Genomic DNA, 17,683 nt, shown 5'->3' with positions numbered 1-17,683 from the left:
GGGTGGACCTTAATAATCTGTATGGCCTGCTTTAATTTCTAGATTATATATATTAAAAAATAAAAGTGAGGCATTCTTCAGATTTGTACAATGGACCAAAATTAATTTTACTTTCTGTGTGAGAGGTAGAAATGAGGTTCTGTTCTGAAAAGGTGTCCAGAGTTTTGAGGTTCAGATTTGATAGAAAGAAATGGCATTTTAGAGGCTCAAGCATGGTAACATTTTTGTGGGAAACACGTTTGGAACCTTTTGTATCAAAGTGGGATCAAAGAACCCTCTTTCATATGCAGGGCTTAAAGCTGTGTACGTTTAAAGCATATTTGCAGAAAAGGATTAACCAGTTTCACAAAGCCTGAACTGTTTTCTTTTTCCTGAGTAATTGTAACAAAGAAGTTCCCTAAGTCTCCTGAGCCTTAAGAACTTCACTGGAAAAATGAGATTATTGGCTGGTTAGAGACTCTAACTCCTGTAAGTAACCTGTGTAGTTTCGAATGGTTACTTTCTTCACCTGGGAAATTCTTCTTCCAGTGCTGAGTTTGAAGGTTCAGGGCTTTGGCCACTGAATAAGACCACAGTCCCTTATTAAAGGAAGTGACCACAGTCCCTTACAACCTTGTCTAACATGAATATCCTCTGAAGTTGTACATTGATTTATAACTTTGGAGAGTTCTTAGAAATGTGTGATGGGGGAGAAGTTCTGAGAAAAGTGTGGAGGACAGACAGGCTTTGGAGTTAACTTTCCCTTAGGATCTGGACAATGTGGCTGTGTTACCACCAGAGCATCGTACTGAGTAGGCCTAAACCTGGATAAGACACAGTCTTTCTGCTCGCGAGCACAAAGCTGAGCACATCACTTTAGCAGCTTTTATTGAGCATGTAGTATTTACCTGGCACTTGGTATGGATGAATGACATAAGAGCCCCTGCACTGTGTCTCATAATTTTACTGACTTCATAAAATTTCCAATGTTTTTAACATGTGGAATGGCATTCTGTATCATTATTAAAGATCGTTTAGAGAACCTGACCATATGCATCGAGTTACTAACAACTTCAACCTCAGGTTGGCCTACTTTTCAAAAGAAGCTTCGGATTAGGGGAGTTGGATCATGTGATCCTTAAAAGCTTAAGATCAAGTAGCTGTGAAATACTTAAGGAAGCATCCTGGTGTGAAGCCAGAATGTATCACGGGTCAAGGTTATTGAGTGTTTCACTTTAATGGGAACTTTGGACTTGGGGTTCTCTCATCTTTGTATCCCAGCCTCTGTCTCTTGCCCATTTTAGGGTCTTGGAATCAGTTCTCTTTCTTCTAGTTCCTTCCTTGGGGTGTGTGTCTCTGGTAATCATTCAAGTTCTGAGAATGAGGAGATAACCATTTGGCTTCTGCTCTCTCAGCTAAAAGCTGGACCCTGATCTTACAAAGTGGTTCAATACACATTTGAATTGAATTACACATTCGGGACCAAAGATTCTCAGGGTTCTTTCAGAAATTTTGAGTCACACAGAATAATAATGTGCATATAAAATGCTAAACTCTAGTATGTTTCTTTGAATTAATGCTTCATACCGTATTTTTAACCTGCTTTTCTTTTTTTAAGTTTTTTTAACGTTTATTTATTTTTGAGACAGAGCACGAGCTGGGGTGGGGTAGAGAGAGAGGGAGACACAGAATATGAAACAGGCTCCAGGCTCTGAGCTGTCAGCACAGAGCCTGATGTGGGGCTTGAACCCATTGACCACAAGATCACAACCTTAGCCGAAGTCATTTGCTTAATGGACTGAGCCACCCAGTCAGTTTTTGTGATTTTTGTGATTCTTGCTGATGCTCCCTCCGCCAGAGGCAGTATATCCCTACCTATCTTTTTTTTTTTTAAGTTAATTTACTTATTTTTGAGGGAGAAGCAGAGAGAGCGAGTGGGGAAGGGGCAGAAACAGACAATCCCAAGCAGTCTCTACCTGTCAGCACAGAGCCCGATGTGGGGCTCGATCTCACAAACCATGAGATCATGACCTGAGCCAAAAGCAAGAGTTGGACACTTAACCAGCTGAGCCACTCAGGCACCCCCCCATCCCCTCCCCCACCTTATCTAAACATACTGCTACTTTGTATTCAGTCCGTACAACAGACTGGCACAAAGCTAAAACTCAAATAGTTGTTGAACAAGTGAATGGATTTTAATACTAAGGAGATGATGGTTTTGGTGTCTCTATGTGTGAAGGGAACAAGCAGAGTAGCTGAAATTAACAAGTGGCCAAGCAAACTCCTTAATGAATGAGGCATGTCTTCGAACTATTTTTACATTGGATTTTGTGGGTATTCTTTGAAAAATGAGCTCAAGTTTCTTTCCATCACTGACTTAGAGTTTTACTTCAATACCATCTCTACCAACACTTACTCTGCTCCTTAAATCTCTGAATAAGCCCTATAATGTGCTCGCTGTAGAATGTTAGTTAGTGCTTTAAAATACCATCTTTGAGCCAGCATCCACCAGTGTTACAAAAGGTTTTGTGAGTTGCTAACGTTTTTGGAAGTTCTTCCCAATTATCTTCATGTCTCTTAGGGTTTGAGACAGCAAGTAAAGACAAACTTCAGAGGAAATTGCAGTTAGTAAAGCTGCTTTAAGATAAAACCAATTCTGAAGGCACTTAAGTGGTCTGCCCTTGGGTTTGGCAGTGACCAGAACCTGTGCTGGCTCACTCATATCTAGCAGCACAGCACTGGGCAAGGGCAGGGATTGCAGTGCTGAGGAAACTGGGTTCCAGCCCTGGCTCAACCACTGACCCAGCAAGTAACCACACGCCATCCCTTTCCCTTGCATGACCCCTTTTTCCTAGAAGGAGGCAGTGTCCATTTCTCAGAGTGATGAGGAGAGCCACAGCATAACCTGGAAGAGTGATTTATGCGTGGTAAAGTCATGCTTAAGTGAACTAGTTAATCAGTTCCATGATGGCTCTTTAAATGGCAGGGTTATTATCCATGCCAGTGGTTCTTATCAGAAGTTGCTATTTAGTAAATGTGGAATAATGCAGAAGTAGTTGCAGGCAACCTCTGTGGTCCACGAAGATCTACTTGTGCTGTGATCAAGACATTTTCACACTCATAACCTTAGCATGTGCTTTGACAGTATGTCATGAAGGAAGGAAGGTGAGGCTGAAGTGGATGTGGTTGAAAGGGCAGGGGCCGGATGTGTAATCTGGTGGGCCAGGTCTGAAGGGAGGGAAGGGATGTGTTCAAGGAAGCTCCGAGAGGGCAAATATTTTTTGTTTGGTTTTGTTTACTGCCCTGTCCCTGGTACTTTGGCTCATGCCTGGCCCATAGAATCTATGAACTGAACATCAGGTAAGTGAGGTCTGTGGAATGGGACTATATTTGGTCCATCAATGACCATACTCTTATTTTATTCAGTATAAGTAGGCAAGTAAAACTACCCACATAGATATTTTAGAGTCCTCATATTAATCATTCCTGATAAGAGATTGTTCATCATATATTTTACGGAGCACGTGGCCTGTGCAGGGAAGCGAGCTGAACATGGTGAGGATGTAACTGCGCCTTTTAGGAGTTTACTATTAAATGAAACAGTATAGGAAATGGCAGGAGAGAGCACATTTTGAGTGGGAACAAACAGGGAAGACTTTGGGAAGGAAGTGATGATCTGGTTGAGTCATAAAGATAGGCAGAGTTCTGTCAGCTCGGGCCACTGCTTTGGAATTGCAGTTGAAAGCTTTATGGCATATGTGTGTTAATTCAAGCATTAAGTCATTAAGTTTTTTGTCACTTAAATGGACAGCCAAGAGTTGGTGGATGTGACAGGTGAGGCTGTTGAGTGCTGTTGAGTCTCTGGGCAGGGGAAGTACACTGGGGAAATGAGGAGGCCGTATCTCTACAGAAAAGTAAAGCTGAATTATGGAAGTTTACAAACTATATTTGTGTTGGAATAAAGACTGTGGGCTTAAAAACTGCTCAGTTGATGTCTCCTTTGTTTTGTTCTTCTGGATACCTGTTGACCAGGAATTTATTAGCCTCATCAAGGCCAAGACATATGTGAAGGGGAGGAATCTTAGAGACTTTGGTATCTGAACACTTGGGTTTTTATTGGATGAGAAACTTTAATTCTGTTTAGGAGTGGGAAAGCACAGGCCCTTGTAGATTATTTGTTAAACCTCATATTTTCCAGGAAGGTCCAAGCTGAGCCACTGGACTGATCCTACAAGCTTGTTGAGGAAAGTTGTGGGGAGTAGACCATGCTTTAATCGATTTGAGGCTGTGAAAATTCTCTGGCATCATGTCTATGAAATATGATGGCTGTGCTCATTCTGTTTAGTAATTTTAACCCATACTTGAGTATTGCATTTTTTTTTTTTTTTGGTAGCAGTGACATATTGTAAAATCCAAAGGCAAATCTATTTTTCTGATGTTTAAATATCCCTGTCTCTCAGTGATCACTGTTGAAATGCATGACTTTTATTCTGGTTGTTTTTTGAGGTATTTATTTGATGAACAGTACCCTTATAAGTAATGTGATGCTTTCCTCAATTTCTAGCTATTGTAGATGATGAAAGGCTCTCTGCAGAGGAGATGGATGAGAGGAGAAGGCAGAACATTGCTTACGAATATCTGTGCCATCTAGAAGAAGCCAAAAGGTAAGATCCCAATGCAGTCTATTTGTGCACCTTCTCCTGGATGAACTTTGGGATACCATACTTTTTAAAAAATGTTGTATTACTTACTTTGGAGAGCGAGTTCATGAGCGGGGGAGGTTTAGAGAGAAAGGGGGACAGAGTATCCAACATGGACTCTGTGCTGACATCAGAGTCCGATGTAGGGCTTGAAGTTACGAACGGTGAGATCATGACCTGAGCCAAAGTCGGACGCTCAATCACCTGAGCCACCAAGGTGCCCTTGGGATACCTACTTTTAACAACTCATTTTGAGTCTTACAGGTTGCAGTGTAAGCTGAGAAGAACCACTTGTCTTTTTGTAAATAGTCAGGCAGAATTGTGAAAAAGTTGTCACCACAGCCAGGGTCAAGGCACTAGTAGGGAGGCAGCTATTCCTTTTGCTTCCTCACATCCTCCCAGGAAATCTCTGGGCCGTATGCAGATTATTTCAAATCCCTCATCTCACTGATTGGGATGTGAGAGCCCAGCAAAGACTTAAATCAACTTCTTTTTTTAGAAAGTTTTTAATTTTAATTCCAGTTTTGTTGGCATACTGTGTGAGTTTCGGGTGTGCACTATAGTGATTGAGCAATTATGTATACTACTCAGCGCTCATCATGACAAGGGTACTTGAACTTCCTTTTTCCCAGAATTTCCTCAGATATTTTGTCACCCCAACTCCAGTAATTAGAAATACTCCATAGGACAGTATCATTTTGAACTGAAGTCCATCGGTCACTAGGCTAGAGAGTAGGTTTATGACTGCAATTTCCATTTTAACCTATGGGCGTGTGACCACTTAGGATATGTTGTCTCTAAAATCATATTGACTCTTTCTTTTTAGATTATAGGTAAATGTTGGGTTCTCTGAGGAGAAAGTGAAGATAAACTAATTTGCTCTTAGGCCTCTGTATCAGAGGAAACAGAAGAACTTTGTCCTGTGCTGGGTGGGTACTACAGTGCCCATAGGCTGTCAGTTAGATTCTGATTTAAGGCTTTGTGCTGTGATTGAACAACACTATCATTCCTTGGACAGATGATATGTGCCAGCGCTCTTAAGTATATAGAAATAAACAGTTAGGTAATGGTCACTAGTGTTATTATCTCTAATCACTGATAAATAGCTATCTACAGAGCTAGAGGAATGAGGCTTTTAATTAGGTGTTGTGTAGAAGCAAATTCAGTGACATATGAGATAATTTGGCCTCCGAATGGCCTGAAAGGGGGTTTCTCAGGGTTGTTTAGTATTTTAACAGTGTCTTGGAGCTCTAAGATCTGAAGACTACTTTTAAAGGTTATTAAATATGTGACGTCGACAGGTTGCAGGTCACTGGAGACTCAGTATCAGTCTGAGATTGATACACACAGGCTTTCAGTCAAGTTGTTGATAATAAAGTTAGATAAGGAGAGTGGTTCATAAGCATTCCAAATAAACATGCTTTCAAAGAAAAAGTTTGGGAAGAATTACTGGAAACTTTCTCCTTACACACAAGTTGAGTTCTAAATTTTTGCCTCTTATTTTTTCTAAATGAGAAGCGTTGTCACACTGGGGAGATGTGTGCCTCAAGTCAGTGGACTGAGTTTCCTGGTCACAGCATTGCCACTTAGGAGCTGCGTGACCTTGGGCATATTACCTAACCCATGGGAACTTCAATGCTGTCTCCTCTGTAATGGGATGATAAAGATGTTAGTACAGTAATGAGTTTTCATTGTGTCATAAAATAAAATGCGTAAATTAGGGGCGCCTGAGTGGCTCAGTCGGTTAAGTGTCCGACATCAGTTAAGGTCATGATATCACAGTTCGTCAGTTCAAGCCCTGCATCGCGCTCTGCACTGACAGTGTGGTTGGTGCCTGCCTGGGATTCTCTCTCTCTCCCTCACTCTCTGCCCTTTTCCCACTTGGATTCTGTCTCTCTCTCTGTCTCTCTCTGTCTCTTTCTCTCTCTCAAAATAAATACACTTAAAAAAATCTAGGAGTTTCTAATGTACAGCTAGATTTAACTACTACTTTAAAAAATGCATAAATTAAAAAAAAATAAAAAGCATTTAATGCCACCTTCCCTACTTCATGGTTTTTTTCCCCCCCTAAAAATCACCTAAAATAAAGAAGGCATGTGTTCTGTAAACCTAACAGTGCCAGTCAGGTGTATGGTGATAAGCATAGTTTTCTCCTGAATGTATCAAATGTGTCAGTATAACTTGACAGTTTGTCATAGTGTTTTCAAAACTTTGTAGTTGAATTTTGTTGTAGAAAAGTCAGTGTGACAGCTCAGCTTTTTTGAAGAAAGTTTCCTTAAGAATAGCTTCATTGAAAGAAAAGACTATGAAATATACAACTTTTCCTCTAAGATGCCTTTGTAAATTTATTTAACAAGAAGAGATTAGATGTAGTATGTGTTTATGAATTATATTAAGACCTGAACATTTTTGGTGACTTTTAGGGAACCTGATTTTTGCTCATGGAATCTGTAAAAATTATGTGGCCATTAATAGATATATTTTAATATGTCAGCTCTGATTTCAGAAAGCATGGTATACAGAATTCTGATAGTCCTGAACTGAAGAAATGAAGAAAAGGTGGAATTAGTCTCTGTCCAAAAACTTGAGAGGGTTTGGTACATGATTCTTTTTACAATGCTAATGCCTTAGGAATTTGTCGTATTGGGTTTATTATAGGGCACGCATGTGCATGTGTTCATGTGAGTGTGGTTGGCTTAAAATATTGAGTTTTTACTAACTGGTAAACCTAGAATGTGTAAGCTTAGCCAGGATCTGTCTCTTGTTTCTTACTTCATCTCAGAACTGATCAGGTGTACTTTAACTAAAAATGTGGAGGTTCTGTCTTTGTGCCTTTTTTTGGTTCCACAGGTGAGAACTAGAAGCATATGTGTATATGTTCTTATAACTCAGAATTTGTGAAAACTCAAAATTGTAATAGTCTGTTACATCTTTAACCTTGGCTTTCTTCATTTCAAGGTTTGTAATAATTAATTATCAACGATTTAAAAGATACTTCATTTGGAGGAGATGCCACTAGTAACAGAAATAAAAAGGGTGATGGACTACTGTGACAACAAATGTGTGTAAGGCAACCTACATGAAATGGACACATTCCTAGAAAGACATAAACTATCAAAACTGACTCAAAGATAAATAAAAAAATCTGAGCAGACTTAGAACAAGTAAAAAGATCAAGTTAGTAGGCAAAAAAATTGCTTACTTTTCAAAAAACATGAGAGGAGGAAACACTTCCCAACCCATTCTACTAAGGCCCATTTTTTTCTCTGAGAGCAAAACCAGACAAAGATACCTCTAGAAAATGATAGACCTATATGCCTTATAAGTACAAATCCAAAACTCCTCAACAAAATACTAGCAGACCAAATCCAGCAACATAAATGAAGCATTATATGCCACGAAGTGGGATTTATCCCAGGAATGCAAGTTTAGTGTAAATCAAAAATCAATCAAGGCAAATTAACAAGGAAAAAACAATCTACCTATATGCCTTATAAGTACAAATCCAAAACTCCTCAACAAAATACTAGCAGACCAAATCCAGCAACATAAATAAAGCATTATATACCACGAAGTGGGATTTATCCCAGGAATGCAAGTTTAGTGTAATTCAAAAATCAATCAAGGCAAATTAACAAGGAAAAAACAATCTTTCAACAAATAATCCTGAGGCAACTGGAAATAGTTAAGCATAAAAATGAATTTGGATCCCTCTCCCATGGATAATCTAATGTGAAAATCACAGCTGCAAAACTCCTAAAAGAAAACAGGTGTAAATCTTTGTGATTTGGGGTTAAGTAATGGCTTCTGAGACTTGACATCAAAAGCACAGGCAAAAAAGAAAATAGGTAAATTAACATTACAAAAATTAAGCCTCTTTTGACTCAAAGGACATCCAGAAAGTGAAAAGACAACCCATGAAATTAGAGAAAATATTTGCAAATTCTATATCTGATAAGAGATTTGTATCCAGAATATATAAAGAACTTTTTTTTTTTTTTTTAAAGAAAGCATGCATGTGGGTGTGAGCAGGGGAGGGGCGGAGAGAGAAAGGAGAAAGAGAATCTTAAGTAGGCTCCACACTAGGCAGGGTTTGATCTTACCAGCCCGAGATCATGATGTGAACCAAAATCAAGAGTCAGAGGCTTAACCGACTGAGCCACCCAGGCGCCCCTAGAGGGAACTTTTATGACTCAACATAAAAAGTAAAAAGCTAATTTTAAAGTGGGCAAACGTTTGGGGCGCCTGGGTGGCTTAGTTGGTTAAGCGTCCGACTTTCGCTTGGGTCATGATCTTGCGGTTCGTGGGTTCGAGCCCCGCATCGGGCTTTGTGCTGACTGCCAGCTCAGAGCCTGGAGCCTGTTTCAGAGTCTGTGACTCTCTCTCTCTCTGACCCTCCCCAGCTCACACTGTCTCTCTCTCTCCCTCTCTTTCTTCTAGAAATAAACAAAACATTAAAAATAAATAAATAAATAAAGTGGGCAAACGTTCTGAATAGGCATTTCATCTAATAAGATACAAATGGACAAGAACAGGATAGAGTGTTTAACATCACTTGTTAGGGAAATGCAAAGCAAAACCACAGTGAGATACTACTTCACACTAGAATAGTAATAATCGAAAAGACCTACAATATCAAGTGTTTGCAAGGATGAGGGAAGGTGCTGATTGAATTACAAAATGGTGCAGCTACTTTTTTATAACATTTTTGAGTCACCTAGGTGACTCAGTTTGTTGAGTGTCCACTCTTAATATCAGGTCACGTCATGATACTAGGGTCATGGCATCAAGCCCCACATCGGATTCTGTACTGAGCATGGAGGCAGTTTAACATTCTCTCTCTCTCTCTGCCCCTCTACCCCACTTGCACACACTCTTTCAAATCAAACTTTCAAAAAATGTAAAACATTCTGGCAGCTCCTTAAAAAATTAAATATGGAGTTACCATATAACCCAGCAATTCTACTACCAGATGTATACCCAAGAAAACTGAAAACTTGTGTGTAGACAGAAAACCTGCATACAAATGGTCACTGAAGTTATTATTCATGGGAGCAAAAAGTGAAAACAACCCAAATGTCCATCTACTGATGAATAAATGAAATATGATAAATCCCTACCATGAAATAGTATTTATCTATAAAAAATGATATTAGCAAATCTAATTCAACAATTTATTAAAAGGACTATATAAATCACAGCCAAGTGAGATTTATCCCAGGCTACTTTGGTATTTCAAAATCAGTTTATGTGATCTGTCACATCAACAGACTAAATAAGAAAAATTACATGATTATGGCAGTATGTGAATGCAGAAAAGGCACTTAACAAAATCCAATCTTACTCAAGAAACAAATTCTTAGTTAACTAGGAATCAAGAGGGAACACCCTCAGTTTGAGAAAGACTGTGAACAAAAAACATCCTCAAAGCAAACATCTTATTTAATGGTGAGAAACTCCAAGATTTTACATTAAGATCAGATACAAGGTAAAGACATTCCTTCTCACCACTCCTTTTTCAACTTTGAACTGGAAGTTCTAATTAATATAATAAAAAAAGAAAAGATAGATTGAAAAGGAAGATATAAAACCAGGTTTCTTCATAGATGACGTGATTGACTATGTAAAAACTGTAAGAACAGTTTTTTAAAAACTGGAACTAATAAGCAATTATATCAGGATACAAGATTTTATTTTAAAAAGTCTATTGCTTTCTTATAGATCAGCAATGAACAAGGGGAATTTGAAATTAAGAACCCAATTCCATTTACATTAGCACTCAAGAAATGAATTATTTAGGTATAAATTTAATAAAATATGCACAAAATCTATGAGGAAAACTATAAAACTTTGAACTAGGAGAAAGAAACTAAATAAATGGATAGATATTCCATATTTATGAATAGGAAGACAATATTGCTAAAATGTCACTTCTTCCCAACTTGATCTATAGATTCAGTGCCATGCCAGTCAGAATCTAAGTTATTTTTTGCATGTTGACAACTGGATTTTAAAGTTTATATTGAGAAGCAAAAGACCTAGAGTTGCCAACACAATATCGAAGGAAGTTGGAGGATTGACACTTCCAGACTTCAAATTTAATATAAAGCTGCAGTGATCAAGACACTGGCAATTGGTGAAACGTTAGGCACATAGATCAGGGAAAGAGAATAGGGAACCAAGAAATAGACCCTATAGGTATAGTCAAATGACCTTTGACAAAGAAGCAAACCAATGCAATGGAGCAAAGATGGCCTTTTCGCCAAATGGTGCTGGAACAAGTGGACACGGAGACAGTGAATCTAGACCTTACACCCTACACTCCTCACAAAATACACCATTATACCCTTCACAAAAAAGATTTCAAATGGATCATGCCTACATGTAAAAAGAAAAACTGAAACTTTTAAAAGGTAATAAAGGAGAGGATGCTTGGGTGGCTCAGTCAGTTAAGCGTCAGACTCTTGATTTAGGTCATCATCTCACATTTAGTGGGATCAAATCTCACATCGGGCTCTGTGCTGACAGTGCAATGTCTGCTTAGGATTCTCTCTCTCAGTCTCTTTCTGCCATTCTCTCTCTCTCCCCCGCCCCCCTAATAAACATTTAAAAAAAATATAACAAAGGAGAAAACTTAGATGAACTTCAGTATAGCAGTGACTTTTAAGATAGAGCAGCAATGGCACGAAAGAAAAAATTGTTAAGCTGGATTTCATTAAAATTAAAACTTTCTGCTTTGCAAAGGCAGTGTGAAGAGAATGAGAAGACAGTCCACAGGCTGGTAGAAAATATTTGGAAAAGACCTGTCCGATCCCGAACAGCTACCTAAAATATGTAAATAACTCTTAAAACTCACCAATAAAAAAACTACTAGGTTAAAAAATAGGCTAAAAACCTTAACAAACATATCTCTGAAGAAGATTCACAGATGGCAGATAAACATAGGAAAAGATGCTCCACGTCATATGTCATCAAGGAAGTGCAAAATAAAATAAGATACCACAGTACAGTTAGCAGAATGGTCAAAATATGAAAGACCGACGACGCCAAATGCTGTGAGGATTTGGAACAACAGGAACTCTCATTGCTCATGGAAATGCAAAGTGGGGTAGTCTCTTTGGAAGACGTCTTGACAGTTTATTAAAAAAACAAACACATACTATCTTACCATACTATCCAGTAGTTGTGCTACTACTATTTGATGGAGTGAAGTCTTAGGTCTACACAAAAAACTTGCGTATGGACGTTGAAACACTATTTTAGTAATAGCCAAAAGTTGGACGCAACCAGGATGTCCTTCGGTAAGTGAATGAACCAATACACTGTGGCATATCCAGACAGTAGGATATTTTTCTTTGCTAAAAAGAAATGAGCTCTCAAGCCATGAAAAGACCTAGAGGAACCTTAAATGCATACTGCAGAGGAAAATAAGCCAATCTGAAAAGGCTACATCCTATATGATTCCAACTATGACATTCTAGCAAAGGCAAAACTATGGAGACAGCAAAAATATCAATAGTTGGGAAAGGAGGATGAATAGATCGAGGACACAGGGTTTTTAGTGTAGTGAAAATACTCTGTATGACATCACAGTGATAAATGTCATAATGTATTTATCCAAACCCAACAGTGAACAATTATGTAAACTATGGAACTTGGATGACTATGATAGGTTCATCATTTATAACAAATGTAGGTTCATGTAGGCTCATCAGTTATAACTAATGTTCTGGCTCAGTTGGCGGAGTGTGCAACGCTTAATCTTAGGGTTGTAAGTTGGAGTCCCACTTTGGGTGAAGAGATTACTAAAAAGAAAACCTTCCAAAAAATGAATTAAAATACTGATACAGACTTCAACCTGAGTGGACACTAAAAATAGACCGAGTGAAAGAAGCCAGACACAAAGGCCACTTATTACATAATTCCATATATATTAAGTGTCCAGAAAAGGCCAATCCATGGAGACAGATGGTAGGTCATTGGTTGCCTAGGCCTGGGAGAATAGAGGAGATGGAGGGTGACTGGTTATTGCTATGCGTTAGTTATTGTAGGAACAAAAGTGTTTAAAATTGATTATGGCAATGGTTGCATAACTCTGTACTAAAAACCACTCGATTGCAGACTTTAGAGAATAAATGTATGGTATATAAACTATACCTTATTAAAGCTGTTATAAAGAAAAGTTCCTTTGACCAGACTAACTTGGAGAAGTGCTTAGTAAACCTGTTAAATAAGATTAAACAGCATTCAGTAGATTGAATGAGCATAGAAGGTATGCCTAAGACATATGGGTTCTAAACACTTTCTGTTTTATAGCTTTTGAGCATCTTCCATGCTTAAACGGGTACCGTTGGGTCACTTTGGGGGATGGAGATGAGGCAACTAATAACGTGCTCAAAAAACCCACTGTTCACTTAAATCTTTTACTCGTGAGCTTAAAGTTCTTTCCTTCACTTACATTTGCTCTTTTAATCTCTCTGTGTGTGCCAGAGTACCTCCCTGTATCCAGCTTATCATTCTTCTAAATATCTCACCTATGTTTACTTCTCTATCCCACCATGTGCCTACGGAAGCCTTGTGACTTCTCTTGCCAGATTACTGCAGTGATCTCTGACTGGTTTCCTCACCCCTCTTGCCCCTTTAATCCTTTATCATATATATCATAGTCCAATGAATTACTTCAAAACTCTGATCTGTTCTGGACAACCCCATTTGAAAACCGCTCTGTTTTCTCAATTCTTCTAGAATAAAGACCAGACTCCTTTACAGGGTTTCAGAAGCTCTGTATGGCCCAGTCCTTACTGCCACTCCAGTTTCATATTGTGCCCTCTTCCTTAGTGTTCTGTATTCTAGCCACATTGACCCCTTTTCCATGCTCCTTCCTACACAGGACATCTGCACATGCCTTTCCCTTTTCCTGTTTGTCTATTCAGACTCTGTTGTGTTTAGATTTTAGCGCACTTTTACAGGGAGTCCTTCTTTGGCATGCCCATCTAGGTCAGAAACCCCTATTATAACGTGACATCATATCTGTCACATAGTTGAATGAATACTTAATGCTGGTATTGGATTACTCTCATGTGTTCACTACTGAGGATTCGTTGTACTCTGTTTTCCGTATGTTTTACTTTTTCTGGAGGTAACAAGTAGAATGTGAATTAGCTTCGTGATAGACAAGATTCTGCATGGTTTGGCAGGACTGCCAGCCTAAAGTAAAATTTAGTCTTTGTCTCAGTGGCAAATTCTATGTTGTAGTTAGATAGTATAAGTTACTCCTGCCGTATATATCACCCGGTGGGTTATGCAGCTGGGAATCCTAGACAGTTTGATACCACAGTGAACTAGAAGTGACCCAAGAAGGGCACAGAGTATTTTTCAATGAATGAATAAATGTCTGACTAAATGAAGAGAGGAAGAGGTAGCCTGCATTATTAAGACAACTTATGGCTGAAATCATTGCTCGTAGCTGATAAAATTATGACATCTGGGCATATGAACTTATTAAGTCTCAAAATACTAATATTAGTGACAAAGGAACATATGAAAGGCATATTTTTAGGACCAAAAAAAAAAAGAGGTAATTGCTTTATAAAGTGGCTCTTGACCTTGTGTTTCTCCACAGACTAACAGGTTTACATGATATTACAAAGAGCCAATCATAATTTTGTTGGGAGGCAGAGGATATCTGCTATGTGTGCTAGTTATCCATGACTGAATAATAAATTACTCTAAAACTTAGCAGTTTAAAACAAAGAATATTTATCTCACAATTTTTGAAAGTCAGGAATCTGGTTCTAATTTAACTGAGTCCTCTGGCATTCAGTGTCTCATAAAGCTTCAGTCGTCACAGGGTCCAAGCAGAACAGATCCTCCAAGCTCAGGATCTGGCAGGATTCAGTTCCTGATGGACGTGTGGACTGGGGACCCCAGTCCCTCACTGCCTTTGGCCATAGCCTTCCCTCAGTTCCTTGACATATGGGCCTCTCTGTGGGGCAGCTCACAATATGGCTGGCTTTCCTCAGTGAGCAAGCAAGAAAGGGCAAGTAAGATGGAAGCCAGAGCCATTTTGTAACCCATTCTCAGAAGTGCTGTCCAGTAGTTCTCTTTATTGTATTCATTAGAATCAGGTTACTAAATCCAGCATGTGTTTCAAGAGGAGAAGATTCCAGAAGGGCATGAATTTTAGGAGGCAGGAATCACCAGGGACCACCTTACAAGCTGCTTTCTCTGGGGTGTCTACATATCCTGTTGCAGTTGACCCCAGAAAATGGGGAGGATCCTCTTTATGAATGTCAGAGACCAAATCAGAAATAGAATGGCATGTTGGTCTAAATGATTATGGTACTAAGGTTATTTATGCTTTGATAGTTCTAACAGTTTTTTTTGAAGTTTATTAGAGAGAGAGAGCGAGCGAGCGAGCACATATGCATGTGAGCAGGGAGATTGGCAGAGAGAGAAGAGAGAGAATCCCAAGCAGGTTTTGTGCTGTCAGATGCTTAACTGAATGAGCCACCTGGTGCCTCGATAGTTTAGAATTGTGAGTTATTTTGGACTAAGCTTTTCACTCTTCTGCCATTTAAAATAATACTATATAGACTTTTAAGTTTTCTTTTCAGGTAGGCCCTAGAAGCTGTCTTTATTGTTTCTTTACTGTGGGAATTTTGCTGAAATGGGGCTGTTCAGACAAGTCTGCTACTTCTTTGGGCTTTGAAAGTTTCTCTCTGATGCCAAAATTCCACCATTTAAATTAAAGCAGTTAATTTTCCTGCTGTGTAGATTTCATGTTAACTTCTGCAAAATATATTTGAATAATGAAAATCATTCTCTTTTAAGAACTTCATTTCTTTAGTTTTGTAGGACAACTGTGCAAAAACTCTAAGATGAAGAGTTCTCCTTGGGAAAAGTCTGGATTGAGGGAAATCAGACTAGAGCTATTAGGAAGAGCAGAGAATGGGAGAGGGGTTCTTGGCCAGAGAAGGAGAGGGAATTTGCAAATTGTAGTTGAGCAAATAGTTATGAATGGGGCTGCTGTTGTATATTTCCCAAGGAAGTTCCTGAAATATTATATTTCTTTTTTAAAGAAAGAGAAAATGTTACAAATCTTCTGGTGTGCTTTCTTTTTTTGTCCTACCTTGGAAAATAAACAAAGCAAAAAAGCCTTCCCTTGATGATGGGCTTGTTTAGAAATATTATCTTCAAAGAGCTTTTTATGTGAGCCAAGCTGTTCTTTGTATTAGTGAGTCTGGGGCATTTTCATATGTGTCCTGGAAAAGAAACAAAAACACGGGTGTGATTGCTTTTGTGTCAGTGCTTACAACTCAGACACCAAAAGAACAGCTCATGGATTAGATCAAGTCTCAAGTTCTGGCCTTACCTAGTAGGGAGGTAGAGAATTATATTGAATGGAGAAATGCTTCAAATGTTTAAGCAAGTGAGGGCCATGAATATGGGTTTGCTGAACACTGAATATTTGTGATTCCTTTAAGAAAAAGAATCTTATGCCTAGGGAGTGCTTTAGACAATCCGTTGGGTTTTCTTCTACTGGCTTGGACCTCACTGTCTGTTTTCCTAAAGATGCTGCCTATGGCCTGTTCATAAGCGATGCTAATAGAAAGTAGGCATTTGGAAGGAAATCTCTTCCTTGGTCATCAACCCATTAAGAGCCATGTTGCTCTCTACAGAATGTTAATCAAGTATTAGGGAATTCTTAATTGCATTTTCAAAACATAAATAGCTTTTATTTTTCTATGGCAATTCTGCATTTCCCCCTTCCTCCTTGTTTTCTCCCTGGCTCTGATCTCCCCTCCGTGTGCAAGGGAGTAAAAACTGTGGGGTTGCTCCATGCAGTGGCTGACAGGCTGGTGGAGGCACAGCTGAGTTGAGAGCAGGGACTCTCCTGGTTCCTGGGCGAGGGCAGGGCCTGCCTCTCAGGAGTGCCCTGTTTGGATTTGCTTTCCAGTCAGTTTGTTTTGAGAGCCATATGTCACAGAGGTCCAGGACCTTTTGGACATCCTAGGACTCGTCCCCCTAAGGTGTATGTATCAACAGTCAGGAGATGGGGAGAACTAGTCACCAGGGTTACCCATCAGGGGATGACCACAGACAAGGTGTTAGGAGGAGATGTCTTTTTTTTTGAAGATAAAGAGTACATAAGGGAGTGGTGGGGGGAGGGGGGGAGGAATCTTAGGCTTAATGCTCAGCACAGAGCCCAACACAGGACTTGATCTCATGACCCTGAGATCATGACGTGAGCTGAGATCAAAAGTTAGATGCTAAAAACAACAGCCACCCAGGACCCCACAATGTGCTCTTAATGGGTATCTCCGTGGCAAAGAGGAGACATGATAGCAGCCAGCCCAACCTTCCAGGGTGCGCTGCTGGCAGCTTGGCCCTCGGAGAAAATGTTGGTGCTGAGGTCCAGGTGTGCGGTAACCAGGGATGGTGCTGTGGAGCTGCAGTACAAGGGACATTTGCTAAGGACATAAAGGGAGAAGCCACAGAGTTTGACAGGGAACCATATTTGAGGGACAGAGGAGACTGGGAAGTCACATGCATTGGGGAGGCTCCAGGCATCACTTACCTGACTCAGCCACACACATTGTATGGACTCTATCAGGTGAGCCTAGGGTTGGAACAGAGTTGAGAGACTTTTTTGTTTCCCGTATTTTGTGTCCTAGCCTTGGGTGTATATTGGGCAGGTGCCAGTCAGGTGTGAGCTCACAGATCAAAGCTTAAATTTTTAGAGTGCTGGTATTTTTAAGTACAAATAATCAATATTAATCCTCTCCAGCCAAAGAGAAATTGAGCAACTGATATTTGATCCCAAAGTTTATATTAGTTTTTCAGGCTCTTTGAAGTTGGAGAGCTGGGAGAAGTTAGGAATTTTCCATGATCTCAAACATACTTTACTCCAAGGGTTATCAAGTGAGTGTCCACTCACCAGGCACACACAGTACCCAAAGCATTCAACTTCCACAGTGTTATCCCCATTTTATAGATGGCAG

General features: G+C 39.5%; 1 protein-coding gene across 1 annotated transcript in view; it reads left to right on the top strand.

The window, feature by feature from the left end:
• The window catches only part of IQGAP2 (IQ motif containing GTPase activating protein 2), a 294,214-nt gene that overhangs the window by 43,535 nt on the left and 232,996 nt on the right, over nt 1-17,683 (top strand). The window contains exon 2 of the mRNA XM_077759841.1: nt 4,544-4,643. Within this exon, the coding sequence (XP_077615967.1) occupies nt 4,579-4,643 (65 nt within the window). The 5' untranslated portion in view covers nt 4,544-4,578. The remainder of the gene's footprint in view (nt 1-4,543; nt 4,644-17,683) is intronic.

This window comes from Crocuta crocuta, unplaced genomic scaffold (genome assembly GCF_008692635.1).
Source record: "Crocuta crocuta isolate KB4526 unplaced genomic scaffold, BGI_CrCroc_1.0 scaffold162, whole genome shotgun sequence".
Lineage (NCBI taxonomy): Eukaryota > Metazoa > Chordata > Mammalia > Carnivora > Hyaenidae > Crocuta > Crocuta crocuta.
The sequence above is the reverse complement of the archived record's forward strand: the minus strand, read 5'-3'. Positions and strand labels throughout refer to the sequence as shown.